This window comes from Melanostigma gelatinosum (genome assembly GCF_949748355.1).
Source record: "Melanostigma gelatinosum genome assembly, chromosome: 2".
In the NCBI taxonomy this organism is placed as follows: Eukaryota; Metazoa; Chordata; class Actinopteri; order Perciformes; family Zoarcidae; genus Melanostigma; species Melanostigma gelatinosum.
This window is the reverse complement of record NC_136635.1, coordinates 26746386-26772897: the sequence shown is the minus strand read 5'-3', so window position 1 is coordinate 26772897 and position 26512 is coordinate 26746386. Positions and strand designations below refer to the sequence as shown.

The window sequence follows — 26512 nt, the reverse complement described above, 5'->3', positions numbered from 1 at the left end:
ACCTGGACAGGTTTTCTTTTTTACAGAACACTGTGAGGACACATTTGGTCTTTTCTACAAGATATAAAGAGCTGAAGCAACCAGGAAACAGGTGGAATTGGTGGGTTTTAAGCCCCCCTACTGCATGTCGGGGAGCTCAGCTCACCCCCCTGCTGAGATCCAGCAGGAGCAGTAAAGACCCGGACACCGACAAACTACACACATCCCTTCGACCCAGTGGTGGATCGGTGGTTCTTCAGTCTGGTACAGAAGTAGCGTGACCATATGTGAGTTAACGAGGAGTCTTGCTGACTAAGTAGCAGAATTTCCAAACTCAGCGTGAGTAGGAGGGGAGCGTGCGGTCATCAGGGGGTCGGGGAGAAGATGCCAGCCATCCTGGTGGCCTCAAAGATGAAATCAGGACTCCCCAAACCGGTGCACAGCGCCCTGCCCATCCCCCAGACCCACAGCCGGCCCTCGGGTCGAGCTCTCAAGACCCACATCCCCTCGCTGGGCCAGCAGGTGGGCGCAGGACCCCCGAGAATTATCGCACCAGCGTCAGAGGCGGGAGAAGACTCTCAGGTCAGAACGTAAAACTGTCACCTCCACCCACTCAACCACGCCTGCTGAGCTTTAGCCCACTGACATCCATTCTTTTCATTAGATCTCCGTCCACCTGTTGCTTATTACTCAGCCCTCGTGGCGGCTCACTGCCTACTCGAACAAGCGGCGATAGGAGGCAAACGTGTGCAGCTTAGTGAGTGCGTAGCTTCATTTTGAACACTGCTGGATGAGATAACGGAGTTGCTGCCTCTGAAAGCCTCTCACCTTAAATGGTCTGTACAGAGCTCAGCAGGTATCTGGGGTGTGTTTGTTGACAATTTGTGCACACTAATTACGACAGTACATTATTTCTATTACGAATTAGAGATTTTAGTGTCGGACACGAATTAAATTATGAAGGAAAATCATTAACTCTGAGTCTGTCCGGCATTAACATGTGAAGACGATCAGTCTCGGCATGAAAGGTCACTTTGCCATTTCTTTGCGAGACCATCAGTTGTCATCAATCACTCCACCTTGTGTCAGTGTGTTTATGCATTTCTTTGCCTCTTGTCTTCTCAGCCATAGGGGGCCCTTTGAATGATCACTTTTCTTGTAACTCAGCACATATCATTTCAGCGCTTTTTTTTTTTCTGGCTCAGTTTAGCACAACAGAAACAAAAAGCCGAATCCGGTCATTTTCCTGGAAGGAGACGGAGCAGGCTACGTCTCTGCCATCCAAGGATGGCAGCGTAGCAGGATATCAGGGTGGCTGTTTCGCTGTGTTTGTGTGAAACATTGGCAGCACTTAGCAACCCCACACAAACGGCTGCAGTGGTGAGAGGGAAGGTTGTTAACGCCATGTAAGGCAGTGAGGTGTCTCTGTGAGTGTGTGTGCGTGTTAGAGAGCCAGCATGTGCACGCTTGGCAAACTGTCTCTTCAGTAAGCGGGACTTGGAGCCACAGAGGCGTCCAGCAACCGTTGTTTAGGAGACAGACCTGAGTCTGGCGAGATGATGATCGCGTGAGGAGAAGTCTGGACTCTCCCCGGTGGTAATGGAGGAGAAAGTAGGTCAACAGACCTACTTTCCGTGACTTTCTCTCTCCTCTCTGTCCTTTCTTTTCCTCTCCATCCCCGTGGTGCTGATGAAGCAGCCGTTTTAACCCCCTGCTGGGTTAACCCTTGACCTTTCTGACCAGCAGCAGTGATGTGAATATTGCAGTCATGTGTTGAAATCCATCACTGCTGACTGTTTAGGGAAGAGAATCGCCTTACAGCTGTTGTTTTCATTGTCATTGTGAATCTGCCTTTTTTAGTCAATTTGGGGTTGTTTCAGTGATTGTGCACATGCATTTGAGTATCTGTGAAACCCACAAACTGTGAAATAAAACAACCCAGTCAGAAAGCTGCCTGGATCCGAAAACATGTGATTCAACACGCCATTCAGATATGGCTCCTCTTCCGATGTCACATGCAGTTGCCTTACAATACAGCTAAGTATCCCCACCAACAGCTTCAGAACTGTCTTTGTAGAAGTGCATCCAGAGTCTGTATGTAAGAAGTGGACGTAGTCATCGTGATGTAACCCGTTGGTTTCTGGACTGCATCGAGTTTGGCGATTTGGCCGTCACCATCTTGTTTTTTGCAACCAGTGAACGGAAGTTAACATACGTGGACTGTAGAGGAGTGACGTAGAGACGCCGTATACGACTCTAGTGGCAGCAACCTCTCCACCACAGTAAGCCCGCCCTAAAGCATACTCAGCTTTATGGTACATTTTACTCTAAATGGAACATAATTTAGTCAATGAACTTCATGCTGTATTGAAGAAGACTTGAAACTAGAGATTGAGACCATGAACTCATGTTTACAATGTTTACTGAGGTAGTAAAACAAATGAGAAGTAGATTTCCAGGTTTAATTAGACAGACAGTATGAGGAACATAATGTCATTTTTGAACATTAAAGCATGTTCTGTAGAAACTCTATATACAAGCATGTACTTGAAAATTAGCATATGCCCTCTTTAACTACAGTACAGTGTTGTACATTCTGTTGTCCGCTCATTTTCAGCAGGCAATAATTGCTTGAACCAATGACTGCAGGTCAGCAGTGTCCGTTGCCTCATAGCTCAGATTTATCGTCCTCATTTCTAGACGGTGTCTGCTGGGCTTCACTCTGGAGACTGACTGAACTAGAGGAAGGCCTGAGAGGCAGAATTGCCGATGATGATTTGGTGCACAGACATCATTGGTCCTCAGAGTGAATCCAATCTGCTCTGAGGGCAAAGTGAGATGAGACGAGGCTCTCCGTAGACGAGGGGGCCGTCGTTTGATGCTTTCATGGCCAACTTGGGAGACACAATGTGTAAAAACTCTTTCTTTCAGTTTAGTAATCGGGGACGGTGCAATCAGAACAATCTTTAGGGTAGTGTGAGGGTTTTAAGTTTTATTTCATGCATTAAGTGTCTGTGAGATGGGGTTTGAGGAATGTGCTGGAGTGGGGGTGGTGTGAAAGTGGCAGGGAGAGGTGTGAAGTTTAGGACAATGGGGCATAGGCCCAGGTGGGGCTTGTTGGACTTCAGCCAATCAGTGAGCTGATCGATGAGCTGAGGAATGCAACTTTGAGGGGACAAAGGGTTTGAAGCGCTGGGGGATTTCAGATCTTCTGCTGGCCACCGAGGAGGCAGACCAGCCTTCTGGGTGGCTCGGATTGGATCTCACATTTTATTTTATATATATAGGTTTGTTTTGTTAATAATTGTGTGATTCGGTTTGTAACTGTTTGTATCTGTTTTTATGCTTCTTGGATAATAAATCCATTTGATTTTGATTGGGGGGGGGGCGATTTCTCCCTGTGTCCAGAAGTTGTGGCCTTAACAGTAGACGAGGCTCCTGCTCCTCACAAACATCCAGCTGGATGACCCAGTTGGCACGAAGCACACAAACGTGTTGTGTACACCTGTAACACAGAGTTGATCTATAATGCAGCAAGAGCAGCAGGAGGCAGGGAGAAACATCCAGGCCGAGTTTCTAGACAGGAGGGAGGACTGCACAGTCTGTTTGCTTTGCTTTGCTTTGCTTTGCTTTGTGTGTGTGTGTGTGTGTGTGTGTGTGTGTGTGTGTGTGTGTGTGTGTGTGTGTGTGTTTGTTTGTGTGTTTGTGTTTGTGAAAGGGTAAAGTCTGGCACAATCTTCAGAATCTGATGTGAAGGTGATAGTCTGGAAATGTGTGAATGGTATTTGAAGCTGTGCGTGTGTGTGCGTGCGTGTGTGTGTGTGTGTGTTTGTGGTCTTTCTGTCTCTAGTGTGACACCGAATGAAATGACAAGCTGCTGTAACCTTTAGCCTTTTACCATACTGTTGTTATTACAGAGAGAGCAAAGCCTTGCACAGATACTCTGCTGCCCTCTAGTGGCTGTTTATTTACACTACATCCAATTCCATTCACTAGAGAGAGAGAGAGAGAGAGAGAGAGAGAGAGAGAGAGAGAGAGAGAGAGAGAGAGAGAGAGAGAGAGAGAGAGAGAGAGAGAGAGAGAGAGAGAGAGAGAGAGAGAGAGAGAGAGAGAGAGAGAGAGCATTCAAGGCCACAGTCTTTGCTTCTCTATTCATCTTGAATGCCTCACTTTTATCCCCGACCACCTTTCTATTTGTCTCTCTCTCACTGTTTTATTTCACCCTCGTTCTCTCACTCTTTCATTTTCTTTTTTCTCCAAGTGTTCATTGTTGCCAGCTCATTAATTCTTAGCTACAGCTTTGAAAAAGGAAACCGGTTCAAACACATAATCTCTGGAAGCCACATCCACAGCAGGAGAGCCTGAAAAATAAATTCTGATGCCACGTGGAGCGTGCACAGTCCTTCATAAGTCATGAACACACACACACACACACACATGCACAGCCACAGAGAGAGATTTGTCCGTGTGCCGGTGAGATAAGGAGCTCCTATCTTAATAAGTATCTTTCCAGATAACGGCTTAAGTCCGGCTCTGTGTAAAGACTGGCTTTATTAGACTCATTATGAAAGCTCATCTGAGCCTAGCAACTGAACACAAATAATATAAAAACATAGTGAAGAGGGTCGCAGGTCACCTCTGCTAACATTTACTAAGACGATCGTCTTGTAAATAAACCAGGATCCACAATTTAGGCAGCCCGCCTTCAGGAGAGAGAAGCTTATTCTGGATATTAAATCATCACGGTGTGATAGATTCATCAGCTTTATTAATTCAACTTCCTCCGTTCTTGAAGATATGTAATCGCCCGAGTTCATTTGAATTATTTAAATTGGTTGTAATTTCATTCTGGGAATTGGCTTGACCCCTGCTATACTCAGCGCTATGTGTGAACTCATTTGATTGTTATGGATTCAAAGCTAATTAAATGACCCCTAATGGCAAACTAAGGGTCCATGGAGGTGGATTGTAGAGATTCGACTTGATATACATTTAACCAGGCAAGAAAACTGGCAATGACATTATATTTACGGTAGTTATACATTCATGTAAATTGTACTTCTTGAAGTAATGCCTGTGTTTCCCCTCTTAACATTAAATACATATGAATAGCCTTAAAGTGGGAATCCTTAAGATTTCAGTCCTGGTTGATTTAGAATTTATTTTCGAGTGAGAACAGTTATCGATGATTAGAGTTCAGCAGTCCGGAGTCTACACATGAGCTTTCATGTTTTCAGAATTGTTCCAAGAAAAACTGTGATAAAGATTTTTTTCCCAGGATGTCGCCACAGACACTACATTTACTGCAAATAAAGAAATATTGCAATACTTTCATCAGTTGGTTATAGGCTCAGTCCCCATTGTGTTACACACATTTATTTCAAATCTTGGAGACTGAAGCCTTTTAACAGTTGCTAGCTCAAGATAGTTCCATTGGTTTAGTTAAATTTGCTGATTGGGTCGGGATGTGACGGCAGGGACAAGCAGTTTTATGATTTCATCTTGAGTCTGTCAATTTGGTGCTTTTTTGACATTTTCTTAAATGCATTTAAGAGACGACGTGATAATGATCAGAATGCATTGTTGCAGCACTACTAGAAATAAAGAGCCATGCTGTCCCTTCATGGTTAAAATGCCAGGCGTGTGATTCTAGAGAATTAAAAACACCAAACGGAGCTTTTCAGCATGATACGGTCCAAATTAAAATAAATTATTTAATATCTGCATCTTCGGTCAACCTATAAAACCATCTCACTTGACCCGGAGAAAAGCCCCCCCCCCCCCTCCTCCTCCTCCGCATCCTGTGAAAGGCAATAATGACTTTTTTTACGGCTCTTATAACCAGCGAGAGTCTCCTGACAACCCGGCCCAGCAGGTGAGAGTGAAAGGCAGAGCACCACCGTGCTGCATTGGATTGCTAATGTCCTCCTGCCCGCCCGGAGGAGGACAGATTGGCTGGGGGGGGGGGGGGGGGGGGGGGGTCTGAGTGACTACCATGACAAAGGGCCACACATAGACATATGTCTCCTCTGGAGGAGATGCAAGTTAAAGCCAGATTTAATGGCTGTTTTCGCGATTCATTGTTGGAGAGTTCATTGTTCAAAGGAATCACCAAGGTTTTAACAGACTCCGAGAGTTCAGACAAAGAGCACAGGACAAAGAAAGGGACATGTCGTGTTAGGTGTTCTGAGTGATCCTCATGGATTCAACTCCTGCACTTCATCATTTTGTGCTTGTATCTGTCGCAGTTGTCAAGTGAAAGCCTAATTTTCAAAACGGAAAGCCTTCAGAAAGCGTCAAAGTGTGATTTTTGTCGAGCTGAAATCAAGCCTTTTTTTTCGGTTCCTGAAAGCTGACACTTTGGAGATAAGAGGTTTTCACCCAACAGCGACCACACGTGTGTTACAATCAGCATCGGACAGGAGGAAGCCCGTGTTGCTGTTGATAAGAGTGACAAAACGCACTCTCTCAGGGAGAGATGGTCATCCTGCAGATTCATCATGGCGGGGTTGATACCAGCAGAGGCTTCACTCACAGGCAGACTATGCGGTCAGATGGTGAGATAGCAGCAGACCTGGAGGCTGTGGCTTTTATCTAAGGGTGAGGAGTCGGGTGCTCCCCCAGCAGCCACCTGAGCTGCTTTTCACAGGGAAATGGCACAAAAAACCCACTGGCCTGTGCCTGGGCCTGTGCCGTGTTTGTTGAAGGATTCTTTTACAGATATTGAAAGATTTGTTGGGTTTCTACATCCAACTTTACTCCAGGATGCGTGTTGGTTCATGTTTTAGTTGAAACATTGGTTTAATTGGATGTTATTCTTTGAAATATATATGAACAACTGTAGCTGTGATCGCTGTTTTTTTCAAAAAGTGGCGCTTTTGAATGTAACTGAGACACTTCTTCCTGTTGTAAAGGATTTTACCTGCTAGCTTAAACTTCTTTTTTATTTGATTAAATAATCAGAAAGCTCGTATAAAAAAAGAAAAGCCTGTATAGTAGTGATATTACACTTTGATCTCAAAGAGTAAATGTTTTAAAATAATATATCCAAGAAAACCTGTTCTTATTCAGCCAATGTCGAGATTCAGGGTTTCGTTTTGTTGGATGGCAGGAAAGAGTAAAATCACAAAACACATGTTATCAATAACTCACTCAGCTGCTGGAGGAATTCCAAAGAGGTTTTAAAGTGTCACGTCCACCTTTTGGGTTTTTCATATGCTGTTCGATATCTTCTCAAAAAACTACAAATTCAAGAGAAAATGTGCCAGTTTTTGCATTTACACCGTGAAAGGCTCGTTGTCGTTGTTTTTTGAGGATGTTCATGATCATATGGCAGTTGGCTCCAGTTGTAATGACCTCATCTCTGCCTAATGCGTCTCGATCAGATTCCACTTCCTGTGCGGTTGTCCCCTCGCCTTCCTGTGTGAGGTCATTTCTGAGGACCTAACCATATTAATTAAGGGCCGGGCATCTGCTTCTCCTGAGTCAACATCCTTCCATTGATCCCCCCCCCCCCCCCCTCCTCTCCTCAGTTTCTCTCCTTGTCTCCTTCCCTTTGCGTTAGTTGTCACAGGGAGCCACTTGGCGCAGACAAACGGGTCATTGTGAGCGGCGCCCCCTGGGGAATCGGCGGTTAGACTAACGCAATCAGCTCCATCTCTGTCTGGAAACAGAAGGCAGTGTGGAGGAGAGGCCAGGAGGTAGAGGTCAGCGGGGCTGAAGTCACCCTCCCCAGAGGCCCGTGTCCCGGGTCAACCAGGACCGAGAGGCAGGTTGGATAACTTATGAGCTCTGTGGAGCCAGCAGAGAGACGATGACGCCTGCTGGTCAGGTTTTGATACAACAGCTGAAAAACACAGAAATATGATGTACCGCTTATTAACTATGTACGTTGAATTACAATGTGTTTTGTAGATTTGGTCATTTTTCCTGCCAGTTATCAGCGTTTCCTCACCATCGATGGTGAAAAGATTGGGTGTCATGGCGACATTTGGAGAAGCAACATGAGCGGCCACGTTCAGACAGACCGATGTAAACAAACCCTCATTTTAATGTTCTAACCAACTTACTGAGAAGAGAAAACAGCAGTGCATGTTGAAACGACTACCCAAGATGTCTCTCTGAACTTACATTTATTTCACCTGCCATAGCTACTGGAGCTGTGCATGCACGTTTTACGATGCAAAGTAAACTTTGTAGGGCACTTATTCCCTCGATGTACAGCAGACTACCATATAATACCTCAATATAACACCCTATAGTTAATAGTTCACACTATGCTTCTTCCCGCTGCGGAGGTTGTCAGCTGTGCTCAGAGTTTGATGTGACTCTTCAGTGTAAACAGACACGAATACAGCGACGAAATATCTCCTGGCTTTCCGTCAGCTCTGTGGTGAAGAAAAGATGACAGAGTGGATTTTCTCATCTCAGCTTCACGGAGCCACGTGGGATTTTTATGATTTCAACCTGGCTCAACAAGGCGTGTGTGTGTGTGTGGGTGTGTGTTTGTGTGTGTTGTTCTGCATGTTTGCACTCGTTCAGTTGACACAGGCGGCCTCTAAGCTTCCCTGATAAGTGTTGAATCAGAAGATGGGACCGTTAATCTGCCATCCACAAAGCTTTTCAGTCACTCTAAACACATCAAGTCTCTCCCACACATCATCACACACACACACACACACACACACACACTGCATCAGCACACACACTGTGCTGCATCATAAGTACAGATAAAAGCCCTGAAACAAGAGCTTTAGTTTAAACCCATTTTATTTGATGTTTCTACAACACTTTGAGTTAATGTGTCCGAAACATGAAGACGTAAAGACACATGTAACATAAAAATGTCAATCAAGTTGCTAATAGATTTCTTAAGTGTTGGATATATCAACTCACTTTGACTTTATTTTATTCTGAAAATACGCATTTTAAAGGTGTTCACCTACAGCTGTGGCACATTTACTGTATCTGAAGATACAAGAACATGAAGCACTGATTGTTTAAATGTTATTTTGATTCATAAGGTGGCCTCCGCTGGAAATAAATTCAAAAATGATATATTTAAGGACAGATGGTTTCTGTTCAGTTGACATTGACTAAACTGTCTAAGTCATATATTTGTATTCATGTTACCTGCTTAGTTGATGCCTTTTTATTGCACACGTGAAGTCAAACAATTCGTCATCTGTAATGTCCTTCTATACCACATCATATAAAGATGTAGAAGAGAAGAAGTCAATAAAAAGACAGATAAAGTGGTCATTCTACCTCCACAGCAGACCCCTGTCCCATTGCTTTTGTGCTTGTCTCTCTACCCCCAGCGAAGTCCACATGCCCCTCACCCCCGTCCCTCACCCAGAGCGGGAGCAGCCAGGCAGCAGGGCAACCCCAACCACCACCATCCCCCCAATCTTCCTCCCCAGCCTCGAGAGCTCTGAGGTGGGGATCCCTCAAAACAAAAGGCCCTCCCTGGCGGGGTTATTCCCCCCATTGTCCCTGACACACTGAGGTGTATCTGGGACTGTGAAAGGAACCATACTCAGCCCATTCACTGCGGCTGCACTTAATGAGCTTGTTGAAGGCCTGTGCTAAAACTGTTAAACACAAACACTAAATGCTGACATGCTCTCTTCTTGTAGAGCCAGAATGTCATTAAATCAGTGCTAGTTAGGAGCAATGGGGGACTGTGTGGTAGGCTGAGTGGAAGGGTTTCCTTCTGTGGTGTGTGAAATATAGAAAAAGTTGATTTCCACCTGTAATGGCAACCTGCAAAATCCACTTTATATTGTTGAATTCACATTTTGGGTGTTATTTGCTTATTGATGCATTGTTGCATCGTGTGCAGTGGGATTCTCTTAGCATGCAGATGTCTTTTCCTACGTCTTTACAAATTCTCCTTCACGTGACGTTTTCTATTGAGGTCTATCCACTATCAGTTAGTCTGATGAAGTCTGAGATTCTTTCAGTGAATCTTTTTTTTCCTTTTTGTTTTGTCTGCGGTGGCTGTCGTACATACAGACGTTTGCAACTGAAATGCACTGCAAAACCCAAACATCAACCATCGTTGACACACAATGCTCACACATAGCAAACAAAGCAACAAGCCGGTCTTAGCGTGTTGTTCATGACATTCAGGTTCAATTCACTGACAGTGGAACACTTTGGCGTGCATTTCAGCTGCAAATGTCTCTTTTTTTTTTAAACATAAAATGCATAATTTTCCTCCAGACAAAGAGTGTAAAAAAACATTACAGGTCGTTACTTTATACTGTCTACATGGCTTCAGTCGTATTGTTGTATCATGAAGCTTAAAGCGTTTTTTTGTAGTGCCTGCTGGAAGTGATCATGCATCCCCTACTGTGGGAACTTTCTATAAATCTTGGGCCTTTCCCAAAATTCAAATTCGGCTTGTAATTTGTGGTTGGTGGTGGTGTGTGTGTGTGTGTGTGTGTGTGTGTGTGTGTGTGTGTGTGTGTGTGTGTGTGTGTGTGTGTGTGTGTGTGTGTGTACAGGGGCTTGGATCACGCTCAACGATGTGTGCTACGGACTTGCTTCCACGCACACTCACACATACAGCACATAAATGCTTAGGTTAGGTCCCCGCTGTACACATGAACATAAATACACACAAGCAGCTGCTGCAATGTGATGTGGGTGACGGCTGATCAGAGGCCGGACTGCTCCGTCTCTGGTCGGGGAAAATAAAACCCTTTTTTTTTTTTTTTTTTAACAGGCAGCAGAGGAGCTGGTTTAAGAAATAATAAATAGAAAAGAGACGGTTAGCGTTGAGTTCTGTGTGGTTTGGCCCCTGAGCTCTGCACTTCTCACTCTTTAGTCCCTCATCTGTTATCAAGGGTGCACTGATCCTCCCTTTTTTTCCCTCACTTTTATTTTTTCATAGAGGGGCTCGACTCTCGGGGGAAGGGTGCAAGAAGGTTAAGAGGTCTGTTCTTTTCTCTTCCTTTCTCCTCCGCATATGACCGATGGTCCATTGAAGACCAATAGCACACTGTGTTGCCGTGGGCAGAGGAGGAGGGGAAGGAGGAGGGGGGGGGGGGATCTCCTCCTCCTCCTCTCTGTGCATTTGGTTTGGCTGTCTCTCAGAGGCCGCGGAGCTCCTCTTGCCTTTCGCCTCCTGCGTTTGTTTTTCCCTCCTCCGTGTCCCAGAGTGGGTGGAGAGAAGCTGGAGGCGCTGAGCTCCCCCCCCCCCCCCCCCCCCTCAGGCACACAGAGACCTGCTGGGGCTCGAGCAAGCAGCAGCTCTCCCATTTCCTCTGGATCTACATGGTGCACTCATTCAGGACATTTTGCTCAAACCTGCAACCTCCTCCTTGGATTCAGTTTTTTTCCCCTGTGGATTTTTTTTGTTGTGTTCAGCTGTGGGGTCCAGCTGTAGTCTAGACCTGGTTCTGATGGCTTACATTTGGGCCTGGCTGACCAACCAACAGTCCTCCTCAGTGTGAGGCAGGTGTCTCCGAGGAAGGAAGCTGCAAGAAGCAACATGAGTTTGATGTTGTGCCGCTGGGAGCAGAACAATTTCACCATGAAACTGGTAGGCTGAACCCTTCCAGGTCACCACACAGGTCAAACCCCAGGGGGCAGTTAAAGAAATGCATCTTAGTTCTTTTCTGTGCATGTACAATTTTGAATTGCAGGCAGTTTTTCTGTGGTTGACAGTCCTTTTATCAATGCAGTGTTCACATCTTTATCCTGCCTTTCTTCCTCGACGCTGCAGCTTCAGGACATGTCTCACTTAGATTTTTTATGTTTCGGTGAAAATGCTTGTCTCATCAGCCCAAAGCCTTACAGTAGCTGTGGTGTTGGATTAGCAGCGGCCGTTTTAATATCATAGGAAAGTGCTGAAGGCGTGCGTCCCGGTTTTCCCCCTCACCTGATACCAGCCTCACTTTGATGTCTGCATGGAAACTTAAAATAGGCTTTTGCGAAAACTTCAACCAGAGTTTTGGGGCACATTCGTGTGTTTCTGTGTGTGCATTCTGCTATTAAGCATTTATAAGAAAGCGGTTCTGCTTTGTGGCCTGCTGTTTGATGTGATGTGAGCACCAACAGAGATGGTAAATATTCAGCAGGATCTGGGACGCCGTGATAAAATACAGAGCCGGTCAGGTGCCGAATGGTCGCGTGGGGCAACAAATGAGGAAAAAAAAAAAGATCTTTGGAATGGCTGTGTGATAAAAGTAGGAAGCAGCGGATTTAATAAAAGTCAGTTTGTATAATGAGCACCCTGTTGAGTTACTTTGCACATAACACAGACGGATGGGACACTCTCTCTCTTTCTTTCTCTCTCTTTCTTTCTCTCTCTCTCTCTCTTTCTCTCTCTCTCTTTCTTTCTGCCATCATCCTTATCTGGATCTGCCGGGCCCACAGAGGAAGGGGAGATGGAAGCAGAGGAGGTTATTACCCGAGTCTAGAGATGAGCCGATAAGAAGGCTCGTTTAATTACACACCGCTAACCTCCACACAGCATGACTGACGGGATGCCGGTGGGCCACAGGGTCAGCGTGTGTGTGTGTGTGTGTGTGTGTGTGTGTGTGTGTGTGTGTGTGTGTGTGTGTGTGTGTGTGTGTGTGTGTGTGTGTGTGTGTGTGTGTGTGTGTGTGTGTGTGTGAGTGAGAGAGCGAGAATGACAAAGGGATTACAGGCAGGCACACTTGAACATGTGCACACACTTCCAGAAATTAAAATGACCTTCCTTTTTATTATGAAGTGTAGTCGATGTCCACAACTCTCTCAGTTCTAATACAAGTATATTGATTATTTTATCGTCATGGTCCTTATGTCAGCACATGACCTTATGCAGCGCAAATCAAAATGTGTGATTTATGTGTTTAATCCTGATCATAGACATGCCACTACACAGAGAGCATTAAAGAAGTGAATGGAAGCGTAATTGTTTTTAGTTAAGTTCTATGGTGTAGTTGTCATGTGGTGCATTGTGGTACTCTATGTGTAGTGTGTGTGTAATACTGTACTGTATAGTTTTACACACCTTGACAGACTCTCCCTGGCCACAGCATGCATTTACTGCTCCTTTTTTTCCCAATTATTATTTTGAGGACCTGATGGATTGAGCAAAGTTTGATTTGATTTATTTGACATATCTACAATATATATAACAGGTCATACACAAATGCGTAGTCATGTCCTCAGACAAACGCTTCTTGGTTTATTTTTGGGATCTCCGACTTCGAGCGGCCCATTGTACCTTTTCTAGTAGGAGAGTTACATTATAGTGTGCAGACCTTCACTGCTACTGAACCAGGGAAATCAGTTCTATCATTGCATACGGCTTGTTCACTCATACAGTACTGCTAACAAGCTAAGCCATCTTTAATAACTCTTGCTGGGCACTCATGTGCATCAGCCTGCATGTCTCAGGATTTGTCCTGATCAGACACCGCTGTGTCATTTCAACTGTGCAGCAACCAAAGCACCAATTTAGGGGATTTACTGTATTCACGATTCAATATCATCATATTCTGGATTCAACTGAATATTTGGTCGTTGTCAGATAGTCAGGCTAAATTGTGTACACACACGTACTATCAAAACTGTCACTATTTGGTGCCGCTGTGCATTTTTATTGCAGTTTCACGGTCATGTTTTTCCACCGTTTCCCAAACTCTTGCGTTCTCGAGATCTCGCCAAGTCGTTTTGTCTACCATGAGCCTGGTGTGGCCTCTATGCCTCACAAAGCCACATGTCTTTCATGTGCCAAGCAGAGAGCAGGCCGAGACATGAGGGCTTATTTAGAGCGGCCTGTCTCAGCTTTCTGTGGGTTAAAGCCACTTGAGAGGCCTGTGTGAGTACAACGGAGAACGGAGGGGGGTGAGGTAGCTGCCAGGGGCCCCACAGACCAAAAAAAGCATCCGTGGTGCATCCTGCTGGGAGCAGAGAAGAAGAAACAGCAGCTCCACCAGCTGCAGAGGTGATGGAGAGGAGAGACTATAGGGTGAAGGCAAATGTTTGTGGGTTCCATATGATTATGACTGTTTAAAGAACAGGGATCTGTTTCATAAGCAACCCTTATCTTTATATGTCTCTGTTTACGGTTCTTCCCTCTGTTGTCATGTACCTCCCTAGATTACAGGACAGACACTGACATCTAATAGCCACTGCAGGGACGTAACATCACATCATATGTCGATATTATCACAAGTTCTGCTTGTGTTTTTCAACTAATGTCGGCCAAAGTGGTTTGATAAACTGGGCTCTGTTTTGGGGGACACGATTGGACGCTCTCTTATTTTTAATTCGAGCACCCTTTGGCCACCAGGGGTGCTGAAGGGGTGCTGCAGTTAGCTGTTAGCAAGCTACTGTAGTTAGCTAATGCACTTGCATGCATAGTACCGCATAGCTTTCTGATTTAGCTTGCTGCACAGGTGTCAGGATCCCAAAGTGTTGCCATTCTTCTTGATGATTTGTTCTTGCGTTTATCCTCAGTTTTCAGTTCGGCAGCTTCTACAAACTTAGTTTTGGGTTTTTTACTCTGTTGGTGGTGTGTCCCACCACACAGGAGCTTTTAGGCTTTGTGTTGTTGTTTGCAAGCAGACGAAGCCCCGTCTGACTCAATTGCTCTCATGTGTTCATGCCTCGGTCCAGTTTGTGGTCAAGCGCTGGAAGTGTTAAAGCACCGGGCTGGAGTCATTGTTTCCTGTATAAAGCATCACAGCAGCTGGCAGAGCAGACTGCAGTCCTGTGTTGTCATATCATACTGACCAGGGACACTGATTTCCCAGAAGCCATCTGTCCGTGTCTGCTGGTGTTCATCGAGAGCTGTGCAGACGATGATCCCCTTCACCCAGTGTTGACTTATGTAAGCTGGGGAGGGGGAGGTGGTTGTTCCTTGGGCGACTCTATACATGTAAGATGTGACAGAAAAAGTAACACGCACTATGATAGGTGGGAGACGTGCAGCTATCCAACACTCCTTACCCTCCCTGCATCCTTCTGTTAGCTTATTACGTGAGTGTGTCCATCGGTCCATCCATCATTTTCCCACCAGCCATCTGCTAGCCGGCCCAGACTGGGTCAGAGGCGACGTGTCGCCACATGTCGCCCTCAGCTTGCAGCAGCACGGGCGCTGCTACGTCCTTATCGATGAGACTCAGCGTGGTCAGGCTGCAGGAGGGGTCGCCAACAAGAATATGAGTACGGTTGTTGCAGAAGCCACCTCTCAACTTGCAAACCACAACAATTGTTGTGAACAAAGCATTAAAGATTAAGTAAGCACTCTTACTTAACCACATACCAATATTCAGCATGCTAGAGATTAGCATGTCTTTAAAAAGGGGGATGCTAACAGCTGGCTGATTGAGACTACAAAACGCTGACTCGTCCACCTTTACACAATCGTTGCGTATACTGGCGCTCATGCGACCGTGGTGTAGTTCGTTAAACTTATCGTTTTACTTCTGTTGATTGCATTCATGCTTGAAAAACCTTAAAAGCGGTGTTCATTTGTGCAGATTATCTTGCTGAACAAAACGTGTAGGTACCGTAAACTTGTCTTTGCCGCAGAGCTCATACTCTGCCACAATCTAAAATCCAATGGAAACATCTTGTTGGCTTTTTGACAAGGGGAACCAGTGCGATGCTGACTTGCAGAAAATACGTCATCCCTGCAGCACTGTGTTTAAAAGCAGTAAAGTCTGGCTGGATGATAAAGTAGGTCGAGGAAGTTCAGCCCAAACTCTTGTTGTTTAGTTATTCTTTAACAAAAATGTAAAACGTTTAGCAAAGCTAATGTCTTATAATGGCTGAGAAAAACCTGCTTATTTTGACATTTTGTTGGCTAAAATGTTTGAGTCTTATGTCAACAAACACGCATGTAAACATAACGGGCAACATCAAGGTCAGCTTGTACTGTAAAATAAGTCGATGGCGTAGTGACAGGCCTAATGTCAGCACTTTGCTGCTTGGAGTTCACCAGTGGTCACAGTGGCTGGATTCAGACAGCAGTACAACCCTCTGAGAGAGATCTGAGGCCTCCCATGGGAACTTATGTGTCATGTTTGTCAGTGCGTGTGTGGGCACCTGCTGTAATGTACAACACCAGGTGTGTCAGAGGAAGACGACACGACTGGTTGTGTTGGGAGAGACGGAGATGCACTAACAACGACAATAACAACAACTATAAAAATAATAGAAATATGACTAATACTCATAAGAATAGGAGCAGTGGGCGTCGAGCAGAACCACGGCAACAAGCACAGCCACGATCCATGGCAACCTGCAAGATGACATGTTCGTAATATGCATTCATGGGAGCAGGCAGCTGCACTTTGTCCTGTCATTACTACTTTAAAAGGGAATAACAGATTGTGTTAATTGCCCCAAAAATAGTTTTCTTCGAGCACTATGGTGGTGTCCAAAAAATGTCTGTTGTCTGCTTAACTAGAACAATATGTTTGTTAGATTTAAACAACTTTGCTAAAGCACAAAAATATTTTTTGTGTTTTATGTTACTGGTCTGTCTCTCTGTAGCGTAAGAGGGAACTGAGTCAGGGTGTCTGACTCAGACAGAGTGAATGACACCCAGAGAGAGGGGGGGGGGGGGGGGGGGGTAAAACAGTGTCAGAGTGTCTGAGGCTTCTCTATGAAAGAGAGAGGTGCACATAACGAGGAGTAAAGCACGTCCTGTTCATTCAGACAAGCCGGACGGACACACACACACACACACGCAGAGCTGTTATGAAGATGTGAGGCAGGAGAGTCATCACACGGCGTGGCTATATTTACCTGCTCCACTTCGCCTTTGTGACGGAGCGCGCTCCTGCTTTGGAAGTTTGTGGATATCCAGTTGTTTACTTAAGCGCAGGTAGTTGGCCTTTATCAAGGTGACTGGGCCCACATGGCGGAGAATGGCAGCCTCAGGGTGCCGGCCAGGAGCTACAGCCGCTTCTCCTGCGAAAACTACAAACTGGTAAGAAACCAGTGAGGGAAGGGAGGGGTCAACGTAGTGAGGATGGTAGAGTTCATTCATGCATTTTGGCTCAGGCCTATACCCGCCTGGTGATGAACTAAGAAGTTTTACTTTGCAGTTATTTGTTCATTATGAAGCCGCCATGAAGTGAACAGACAGCAACAGGCCGGAAAGCATTCACAGTGTTGGTGTCCTCTACAGATACTAACTGACTGGACTTGGGAGTTATGAGAGAAACAGAGTAAAGAGGAAGGGTCAGCTTGAAATAGAAACGTCGGGGTTAGAGCCAGATCTCCAGGAGCAGCCGGGGAATTATTTTAGAAGCCGCCTGACAGAGAAGCAGGTAACAGACACTGTGGGTTGAACAAATGAATGAAAGGGATGTGAACCCCTGGACATCCCAAACATGGTCAGCGGAAGAAAGCGCTGCTGTCTGAGCGTGTCTTCTGCAGAGTCGGTGTCATTACCTGAGATATAACGAGAGCTGTTTTAGTGCCGGCTCCCTTTGAAAGAGTTTCTCGTGAGATATTGCACTTTGTAGCCGCTTCGGTCCTGCTGTGTTCTCTTCATTGGTTCTGGCTCATGTCGGTAGATTAGCTCATACTGCCGTGTTAAGTGCAAAGCTTTTCAGGTCGCTTACTGAACCCTGAAAGTAACGAGGCTTAATAGTCCCGAAGTTATCAACGTAATTGTTTCTGGAAAGCTGTGCAGAGGCGACGTATGTGAGAACAGACCGGAGGTGTTGTGTGTTGCTGTTATGTGAAAAAAAACCAGCAACTGGTTTGTGATTTCATGCTTGAGCTTCAAACGGGAGACTAAATGGTCCTCAACAGGTTGAGAAAATTGAGCTTCTCAGTTATGAAGTAGTTTCAAAACTCGCTGAGTGAATAAAAAAAAAGCGCCACATCATCATCATCATCATCATTATTATTATTAAGCTAAAAATATACAGACCCAAGGTTGTGTGCAAACAAATTCAACATTTTTCTGCTGTCACATGGTTCCTCGATAGGATTGCATGGATTTGTTTCTCAATTTGAACCAACTTCTTCAAAACATTTTGACCAAATTAGTTGTGTTAATTTAATTGAACAATGAAAATGTGACACATCCCTCAAAAGTAAATGCAGCAAGTCACTGATTGCTTGTTCATCCGTTCTCTCCCTCTTTTGGTTTCATCATTGAAGTCTTTGATTGTGTGTCCAACATCAGCTTGAGGATGTCCTCTAATCTCTCCTGATTCTCACACACAGCTGAAGAGACTGGGTTGCACATTTTTCTGTTTGCTGTGCTTATTTTTTACATGTTAAAAAGTGGTTGCCAGTGATGGGAAACTTGTGTCCCACTTTTTCTTTTTTAATTGACATTGGGGCGTTCCACCATGCTGTGCATCTGTGTTTGCCGCTCCATAAACCAAAGACCAGGTTTAGCTCAGTCGGAGAATGCTGAGGACAAGCATTGCAAAAACAAGAAAGTCTTATTCACTCTCATCGTACTTACAAGACACTTGATTTTTGCAGATTGAGGCTTGCAGTGTATTTGACTGATTATCATTATATCTGCATGGACAACAAGCATTCTTCTAATTTAAACTTCACCCGAGAGCAATGATGCAGTTATGTATATAAACAGCACTGCAGTGTTTGCTTTGCAAGCAACAAGTCAGAGTCAGTGCAAACAACAACAGCGATGAGAGAGTGTACTAATGTGATGCGGTGGCTCCGGCTGAGTGACAGTTTGACAGAGAAGAACTTCACACACGACCACAAGAAGCACAAAAACACATCTGCTCCGCTCCTCCTACTGTATAATCAGCCGCCGTCACGATCTGTCGTGACATGTGCTGAACTCATGCCTCCGCATCTGCAGCCGCAACACAAAACTCACTTTTCTGTCGTTCAACTCAAGGGCACCATCCCAGTGTGAGGCCCCGGCTGGCCTCGCTCTCTCTCTCTCTCTCTCCGCCCAGGCCGACCCCAGCGCTGCGGGGATGGCCTGTGTGCGTCATGCCCTTCTGCAAGTCATCGCACACCGGCCTGGTGACTCAGCAAGCCGAGGCAGCGGGGGATGCTGGACGCAAAGCAGATTGGTGTTTTTTTCTGTGTGAGAGAGAGAAGAAGACGCAGCTGTCTGATTGAGTGAGTCACCGCTGCTCATCACAGGCTTTGAAGAGCTGACTCTGTGTCAGTTTTTGAAGGCTTAAATTAGGCTTTATTATGCGAACATGAGTGTACATGTGCCAAGGCTTTTTATGCAATGCGTGACAAAGCATGGTCGGTTGTTTACCGGTCTTTGTCTTTGATCCGAGTTAAGATGAAATATCACAATGCCAGTTATTTGCACGTAGCCTTAACCCACTGTGCAGGGCGAAAAGAAAAGGACATTACAGAAGTCCAGACAAGGAAACAAATGAAGCCTTGAACGATACGTATTAAATCAAAAGCTGATAATAACGGTCTGATTCTTCTCAGTTGTGTATCCAGTACTTTGGATCTGAAATGAAATACTTTGTACTGCAGTACAAAGTATTTAATTTCAGATCCAACGTTAATGGTCAGCGTTAAAACCAAAAAGGCCCAGATTGTGTGCAAATTCCCAAAGCAGGGGGTCAATATGCCACATATGACATTCTCCGTGAGGCCCCGACAGTGTGAATGAATCCGTGTCATGTTGCTTTCTCTGGTGACGGGAATGTCCCTGACATGAATCTGCAGCTCCTAAAAAAAGACCATGAATCCCACGAGGAGAGTATCGGGATTACTGGGAGTTTCTGGGGATGGAGGGATTTTCCCTCCTGGAAAATGTATCTTAAATCAGACTCTTTGATATGGATCACTCAGTGTTGACATATGGATGTGAGTGACGCCATGGTGAAATGTGTAACGATATTAACAGGGACATTTAGTGTCCTGTTTCCGGAGCGAGGCTTTGTTGTGCTTATTATTTTATTTGTGCATCCTGTTGATCCTGTTGCAACCGATCCCAGTATGGATTGAGGCAAATGCAGGGAAACATTTGACTTTGACTGAGGCTGTTGTGCCCTCACAGGGCAAACTGTTAGACAGGAGGTGTAGAGTTTGCAGTAAAGTTGATTGTTTATATAAAGATGGTTGAAGGAAAGTATACATCACACAGAAAGATGCCAGGATATAATTTTTATCTTTATTTATATTTTTTAACGAAACCGGTGGCAATTAGAAACCACGTTTTTTATGCTTTTCCTTTGTTACTTTAATTTAGTACCATATTTTGAGGAATCTAAACATGTTTTTTTTTACAAACGCCTTTTTCAAACTAAGTAAGACACTTGATGCTTCAGACACATTTCATATGGCACAATAAAAGCACTGATGTTCAACAGCCATCCCTACACTGAAAGGGCCTGTCCTGTGAGGTAATAACACCGACCACTTCGCCTCTACGTCGCCCTCTTATCTATTCAATGAATTCATTCTCTGACTCAATTAAAATATCGATTCATCAGTCCTTTACAACCCTTGGGAGATTTGATTACATTTTCTATTCAGTATGCAGAGCTCTTCCCTCTGATGTCGAGAGTGGTCTGGAGTCAGTTCCACCTCATTCCCGTCTGATATATATTGAGTCAATAAACACTCCTCTTCACTAACCATGCAGCTTATTGAAGTGCCTCTCAGATCTTAGCCTGCCTCTCATCACCTCCTTCTGTCTTTCTGTGACCTTTGAACAATGTTCAGATCACAGACGCTACGTTAAAGGTGCGGTGAAACACACATGATCCGGATTAATGCTTGATGTCTTTTTTTAGGTTTCACTTTGTTAACATGGTCTTTGATTTACAGACATCTGACTGGTATATCATTTGTTCTGTGGTGGGATGGAGTTCAGCGCCAGTTATATATCACTTGGGATGGTTTGATTATTAATGGTTACAAGTAATTAACTCCTTATGTTTACATGTTGTACACGAGGCCATACTCGGCATCCTGGTGCCACTTAATTGTGCCCTCTTCAAGTAAATTAAGTATTGGTTGAAATATATTCTCATCGTATTAGCAGAAATATATATGTATTACTTTCAGAGATGCCCATGTTTTTTTGCCGCCGATAGCAATTGCCAATCGGCGATACAGATTGTTTTCATGGTTGTTTTGTCTTGTTGTATGAGCTAGTATACAAGCTGTCGAGGCTTCAGACAACGTTTTGTTCACAACCTTCCCAGAAAATAATTTCACAGGCCCCAAAGTCAGTGTTTACTGTCATAAATTCAAAATGTTTCCTTGTTACTTGACATCTACAGTGGTTATTTGCATAAATACATACAAATTCAAATGATAGGGAATAAAAAGATTATATTTGTATTAATAAATAATAAGTTAACTTCTCGAAATTAGTTTTAATGATGTAGTAGAAGCTGCTTCGAGCTAGTGTCCGGAAGTTACGGATCACGGCTCAATTACGGTGACGTTACGCTGTATCTTTGGCCTCTAGGGGGTAGAAAAACTCCACATACAGCCCTGACACGTTCAACTTTACACCGCCTCTCAACTAACAGCGAGCGAGCGAGGGAACTCCGGCGATGTCGCCCTCGGTGTCGTGTAGATTGGTGCCGGTGCGACACTTCGCTTAGCCTGTTCGCTGACGCGCGGGCGGAAAAAGGGAAACAATCTGACGTTCGCTCGTACGTTCGCTCGCGTCGCGTCCAGTGTAGGAAGAGGTGACACGGTTTTATGGCTAACATGTTCGCTAACAATTGTACACACCCAGCAGACTCAGAGCACTGTTAATCATTGCATAAATCGGTAATTAATCAGAGCTTGTGTGCTGCAAACAGCTACGCGCTGCTGCTGGAGAGAGGTGAGAACCTGTTCAGTCAAACAAAACAACGAGAAACTTAAAAAGCTCAATACAACTGCAGAGTAGGAAAGTGAGGCCTTTTACAGTAGATACAATAATTACATGCACTCTTGTTGTAGTAAATATTGATTTGTGTACATTTAGGAGAAGTTAGATTTTTTTAGACTTTCAATCTTTTATGAATATTGTGTGGCCATTTTTCTCTCCTGGTCACAGTGCTGAAATGCATCACCAACAATACCTGAGATATCACATTTAAATGCTTTGGCTGAGAGGAAGACATCAGAGACACAAAACGTGTTTTATTTTCAGGACTTAAAAGGCAACTTGTTATGACTTGCTCACTTCCTCTTTCCTTTCCTCTCACAACATACCCATGCCCTCAGGCCCCCCCCCCCCCCTCCCTCTGTGTTCCACCTCTGTGACTGACAGCTACCCATTTCACCTCGATTTTAATTACACTCTAACCCTACAATTTGCCTGCCCGAAACTGCTTCAAAGAAAGCATACTCGCACAGAAAAGTTCCTGAACATTGCACTTCCTTCTCCATGACCAGCTGAGAGGGTGCATTGAAAGGATGGAGCCTAATCCCCGCTGCTTGAAAGCTCTCTGAGCTCCGTGTGTCACTCAAGAGGCTTTTTCTAACCGTGCATTTGTGTTTGGGTATGCAGCCTGTGGGATTTTAAACGTCGCTCTGAGGCTCCTTGTGTTTAATGTGTGGTCGTGTGTACTCATAAACCTTTGAGCTTGTGCATGGAGATGAGTTTGTGTGTGTGTGTGTGCACCTTTTGAAGTGCACACACCTGTTGTATGCCATCATGAGAGCTGTGATTCATCCGATGAGTAGCGTGGAAGAAAAGCTCCGGGTCTGTTTACAGTGCAAACACAAAGAAACAAGGGTCACAACCGTGTCACACACCTCACCGCCAATGCGTGTTGTGTGTCCGTGTTTGTGCAGAGGTTTGACCTCAACAATGCCGAGCACTCATGCAGGACTAACAGACGCACTTGGGTTTCACAGTGATTCTTGAGAAAGTACATGCACATTAGAAACCAGGTTACTGGGAGAAATGACTTTACACAAGAAATCTGACAACACATTCAAAGGACGTATAGTGGCAACCTGGTAGCTGCTGGTGAAATTGTTCATTTCTTTTAACACAATCCTCATTTTTTACATGTATATAGTGCTATATTTTACTTATGTCATCCCATGTTATGTCATATCTTATAGAGAGCTGCAGGGATGGCGTATTTTTGGAGGCCAACCCAGAAGTTAGCACTGGTTCCCTTGAAAAAAACCCACTGGGATTTTGGATTATTGCAGAAAATAAACTCCATGACTGACAAGCGTTTATGACTCGTTTATCACGAGTGGGGTATTTGCTAACGTATACTAACCAGTTCATATTGTAGAACAAATTGTTAAAATCTTTCAACTTAACAAAATGCGAACTCATTTCTGTTTTTTAGGACTCATTCTTGCAGCACTCTTTTATAATTATATCTTGATACAACTAGTGCTTCTTATTGCTGAGCTGATGCGTGCTCTCATCAGTATAATTTTATTGTAGCACTGAGCCTGTATGAACCTACACTAACTAACTAAGTAAAACTCAATCTGATGTCTGAATTCTACAAATAATGTCCAGTTGTGGAGAAAGACATATTCAGGCTGATAGATTCTACTTCCAGTTTATCTCTGCTGCTGGATTTCATTATTTTGAATATAAAGACGCATAACTCTGTTCTGCTGTCGCAGCGATACTTTCCCTTCATGCATATGCATACATGTAAAAAAAAAGCTTTAACAGATGCACAGGCAAAGAGACATTTCTCCAGGAGAAATCCAGCTTGAAAGAATATCTTTTTGTTTCCATGACAGAATAAATCAGATGACTGCAGAAAGCCGACAGTAACCTGGCTACTCATCACTGATTGGCTCTCCTCCTGTCATCTTTGTCACCTGACTGACATAACAGTTTTTTTGGTTCGTGTGAAAACGAGAGCGAGACATACTGTCGAGGGCGAGGTGTCTTAATTTAGCCGAGTTGTCACACGTGTTTCACATCCCTGTGGGGTAAAAAAAAAAAAAAAAAAAACAGTTCTGAAGTTTCACTTGTGAAACAGTCTGCAGTTTACAGACAAGCCTGACAATGCTGCAAAATCTGGATAGATTCACGAGGTATCAGTTTCTCAAAGGTAACTTCTCCTTTATTAGGAATAATGTTTTGTGCAACTTCACTTCAACCGTTGTCTATTTCTTGTGATTTTTTTTAAAATCTCACAATGAATAGAAACTCACTCCTCTCGACGAGAGAGAGAGAGAGTTTGGCGAGTAATTATGAAGGACGCCATTCAGATTATTCAGATGCTTGCTCTGCCCCCCTCCCCTCCTCTCCCCCCCCCCCCCCCAGGCAGTGAAGGGTCTTTTCTGTCCCCAGAGAGTGATGTCAGCATGGCCCATTGAAAACAGCCGCCGTGCGCTGCGAGATGAATGCCCTGGCTGAGCACAATGGCCCCAATTTGAATACCACGCGGATATATGCCAGATCGGAGCCCCAACAAAAGAAAGAGGGCTACTCTGCTCCCATTCAACCATGTTGTTATTTTATTAGCGTCGTAAATTTGCTTCAACCATTTCTACCTTTTGTAGTTTTCAAGTGTTTATGGAGTTTGAAACACGTGGACGACCCGACGGGGTTCCCCCTGTTTTGGGATGGATTTTATTTTTGCCGGCTTGAAATTGAACGGCGTGGTTTGTGTTTGTGTCTGACCGCAGATCTACACGGACTGGGCCAACCACTACCTTGCCAAGTCAGGACACAAGCGTCTGATCAAGGACCTGCAAACGGACGTCGCAGACGGAGTGCTGCTGGCGGAGATAATACAGGTCGTAGGTAAGGATAAACACGCATTCGATTCAGAAATCTACAAAAGGAAACCAACGTTAATCATGTGAAACACGTCATGAGTTACTTTTTTTAAGACATGGCTGACCTTTACCAAACAGATAGCTGCATTTCTTTTAAAAAAAGAAGCTTTTCTTTTGCAAGATAGAGTTGATGTTCAACCCTTTAACTCTATTACCTGATGTAATAATGTCAAGTTGAGTATGAATCATGCAAAGAGTTTATATACTCTTGCACCACTGAAGAGGTTTCTTCCATCAGGACAAAACACTGTTGTAGAAGTTCAAATCCATCTTTTACAGGTTTGCTCTGAGGCTCATGAGTGAACTTGAAGAAGTTGGATTCATTTTAGCTCGACAAACTTTCTTTCCTCATTCAGAGAAACCTCACAGGGATCTGGTGTGCTGCAGGGATGACGTGTTTTTGTCGTCCAACAAAAAGCCAATGGGACGCTTCCGTTGGATGATGGATTATTGCAGAAAAGACGATAGTGGCAAACAAAAGTTGATGCCACTTACATGCTTTGTTCAGAAAGATAATATTCACAAAAGAACGCTATTTTTGTGGTTTTTTGTTTTAAAGCGTAAATGCAATCGCCAGAAGTAAACATCTAGCGTTAGGATATAAAGAAACTACACCACGGTCACATGACTTCATGTCACCACAACTAAGCTAAAGGCGGACTAGTCGGCGTGATGATGTTTTGATGTTTTTCACATTTAAGACATGTCAAAGCTTCAACATTTTCAAGTGGGGCATTTACTAGAGTTTTTTATGTGGTCGAACAAAACGTTAAAATCTACACGTTAACTACAGACCTTATTTCAGGCCTCTGACCAAAAACCCATTAAAAGGAGGGGACCGAAAGTTCAAGAATGTTCTCATTTCCGTGTTTTAGGACTCATTCCTGCAGCACTCCTTCAGTATGAATGTCTAACAGAAATGAAGAGATCCAGCCTTGTGGAGGCTGTGAAAGTGGGCTGTTCCTCTCTACTTTTGACCCTCACCCCCGCCTGTATCATCATCAGTCTTGTCATTTCGTCAGGACGTCCTCAGCCTGTCATTTCACGTGCCGACAGCCTCGAAGCTGAAGTGGGCCGACACCAGCTGACCGGTGACTCGGCATGTCACTGACTCTGTCTGCTCCCAGCCCCCCCCTCGTCTCTGACCCAGATTTACCTCTTGTGCTCCGTCCTGCACAGAGAGGAGGCTCACTGTTAGACGTGATTCTTTTTTTGAGAGTTAGATCAGGTTTGAGGCATTTTATATACGCTAGATGTGAAGTGTATGTCACGTGCTGATGTAAGAGTAAAGAAGTAGACAGGGAGATACTTATCTGCAGAGTAGCAATGATCCGCTGATTGTTTTCCCGTTATTTCTGTCCTTTAATATGGAACTACATTGAGGTCTGTCTTGGTTTTTCGTTGGCCAGTCAGTGATGCTCCATTCCTCACCAGTACTGAACCTGTTTATTCCTGGACCGTCACAACGTTTGTCCTCCCGAGAGGGGACTTTTTTGGGGCACTCATGAGGTGAAACAGTAGTCCAGTTGTATCAGTCCAAATGTAAGTGAACTTCCTGAGTGCACTCAAAAGGTTTAGGCGTTCCTTAAATTGTACCTGCGTTCCTGAAAAAGCTCCACAACATTAAGCCTACATACAATATGTTTCCATGCTGACAGTTGACCACTGCTGCTCTGCTCTCATATTAAAACAACAACACCATCCATTCACCTGTTCGGCCTGCTGCCTCCCCTCCACTGGGGAAAAAAACACCTCACACCACATAATCGCCGGTGAAACCGGAGCAGCCTGCTGGTGTCGGAACAGCCGCACTGGG

General features: G+C 44.5%; 1 protein-coding gene across 1 annotated transcript in view; it reads left to right on the top strand.

Moving 5' to 3' along the window:
• Nucleotides 1-363: 363 nt before the first annotated feature.
• Nucleotides 364-26512, top strand: part of nav2a (neuron navigator 2a) — a gene marked incomplete at its 5' end in the record, with an annotated part of 101737 nt that continues 75588 nt past the window's right edge. The window contains 2 exons of the mRNA XM_079290654.1: nucleotides 364-561; nucleotides 24544-24661. Coding sequence (XP_079146780.1) covers nucleotides 364-561; nucleotides 24544-24661 — 316 coding nt within the window. The remainder of the gene's footprint in view (nucleotides 562-24543; nucleotides 24662-26512) is intronic.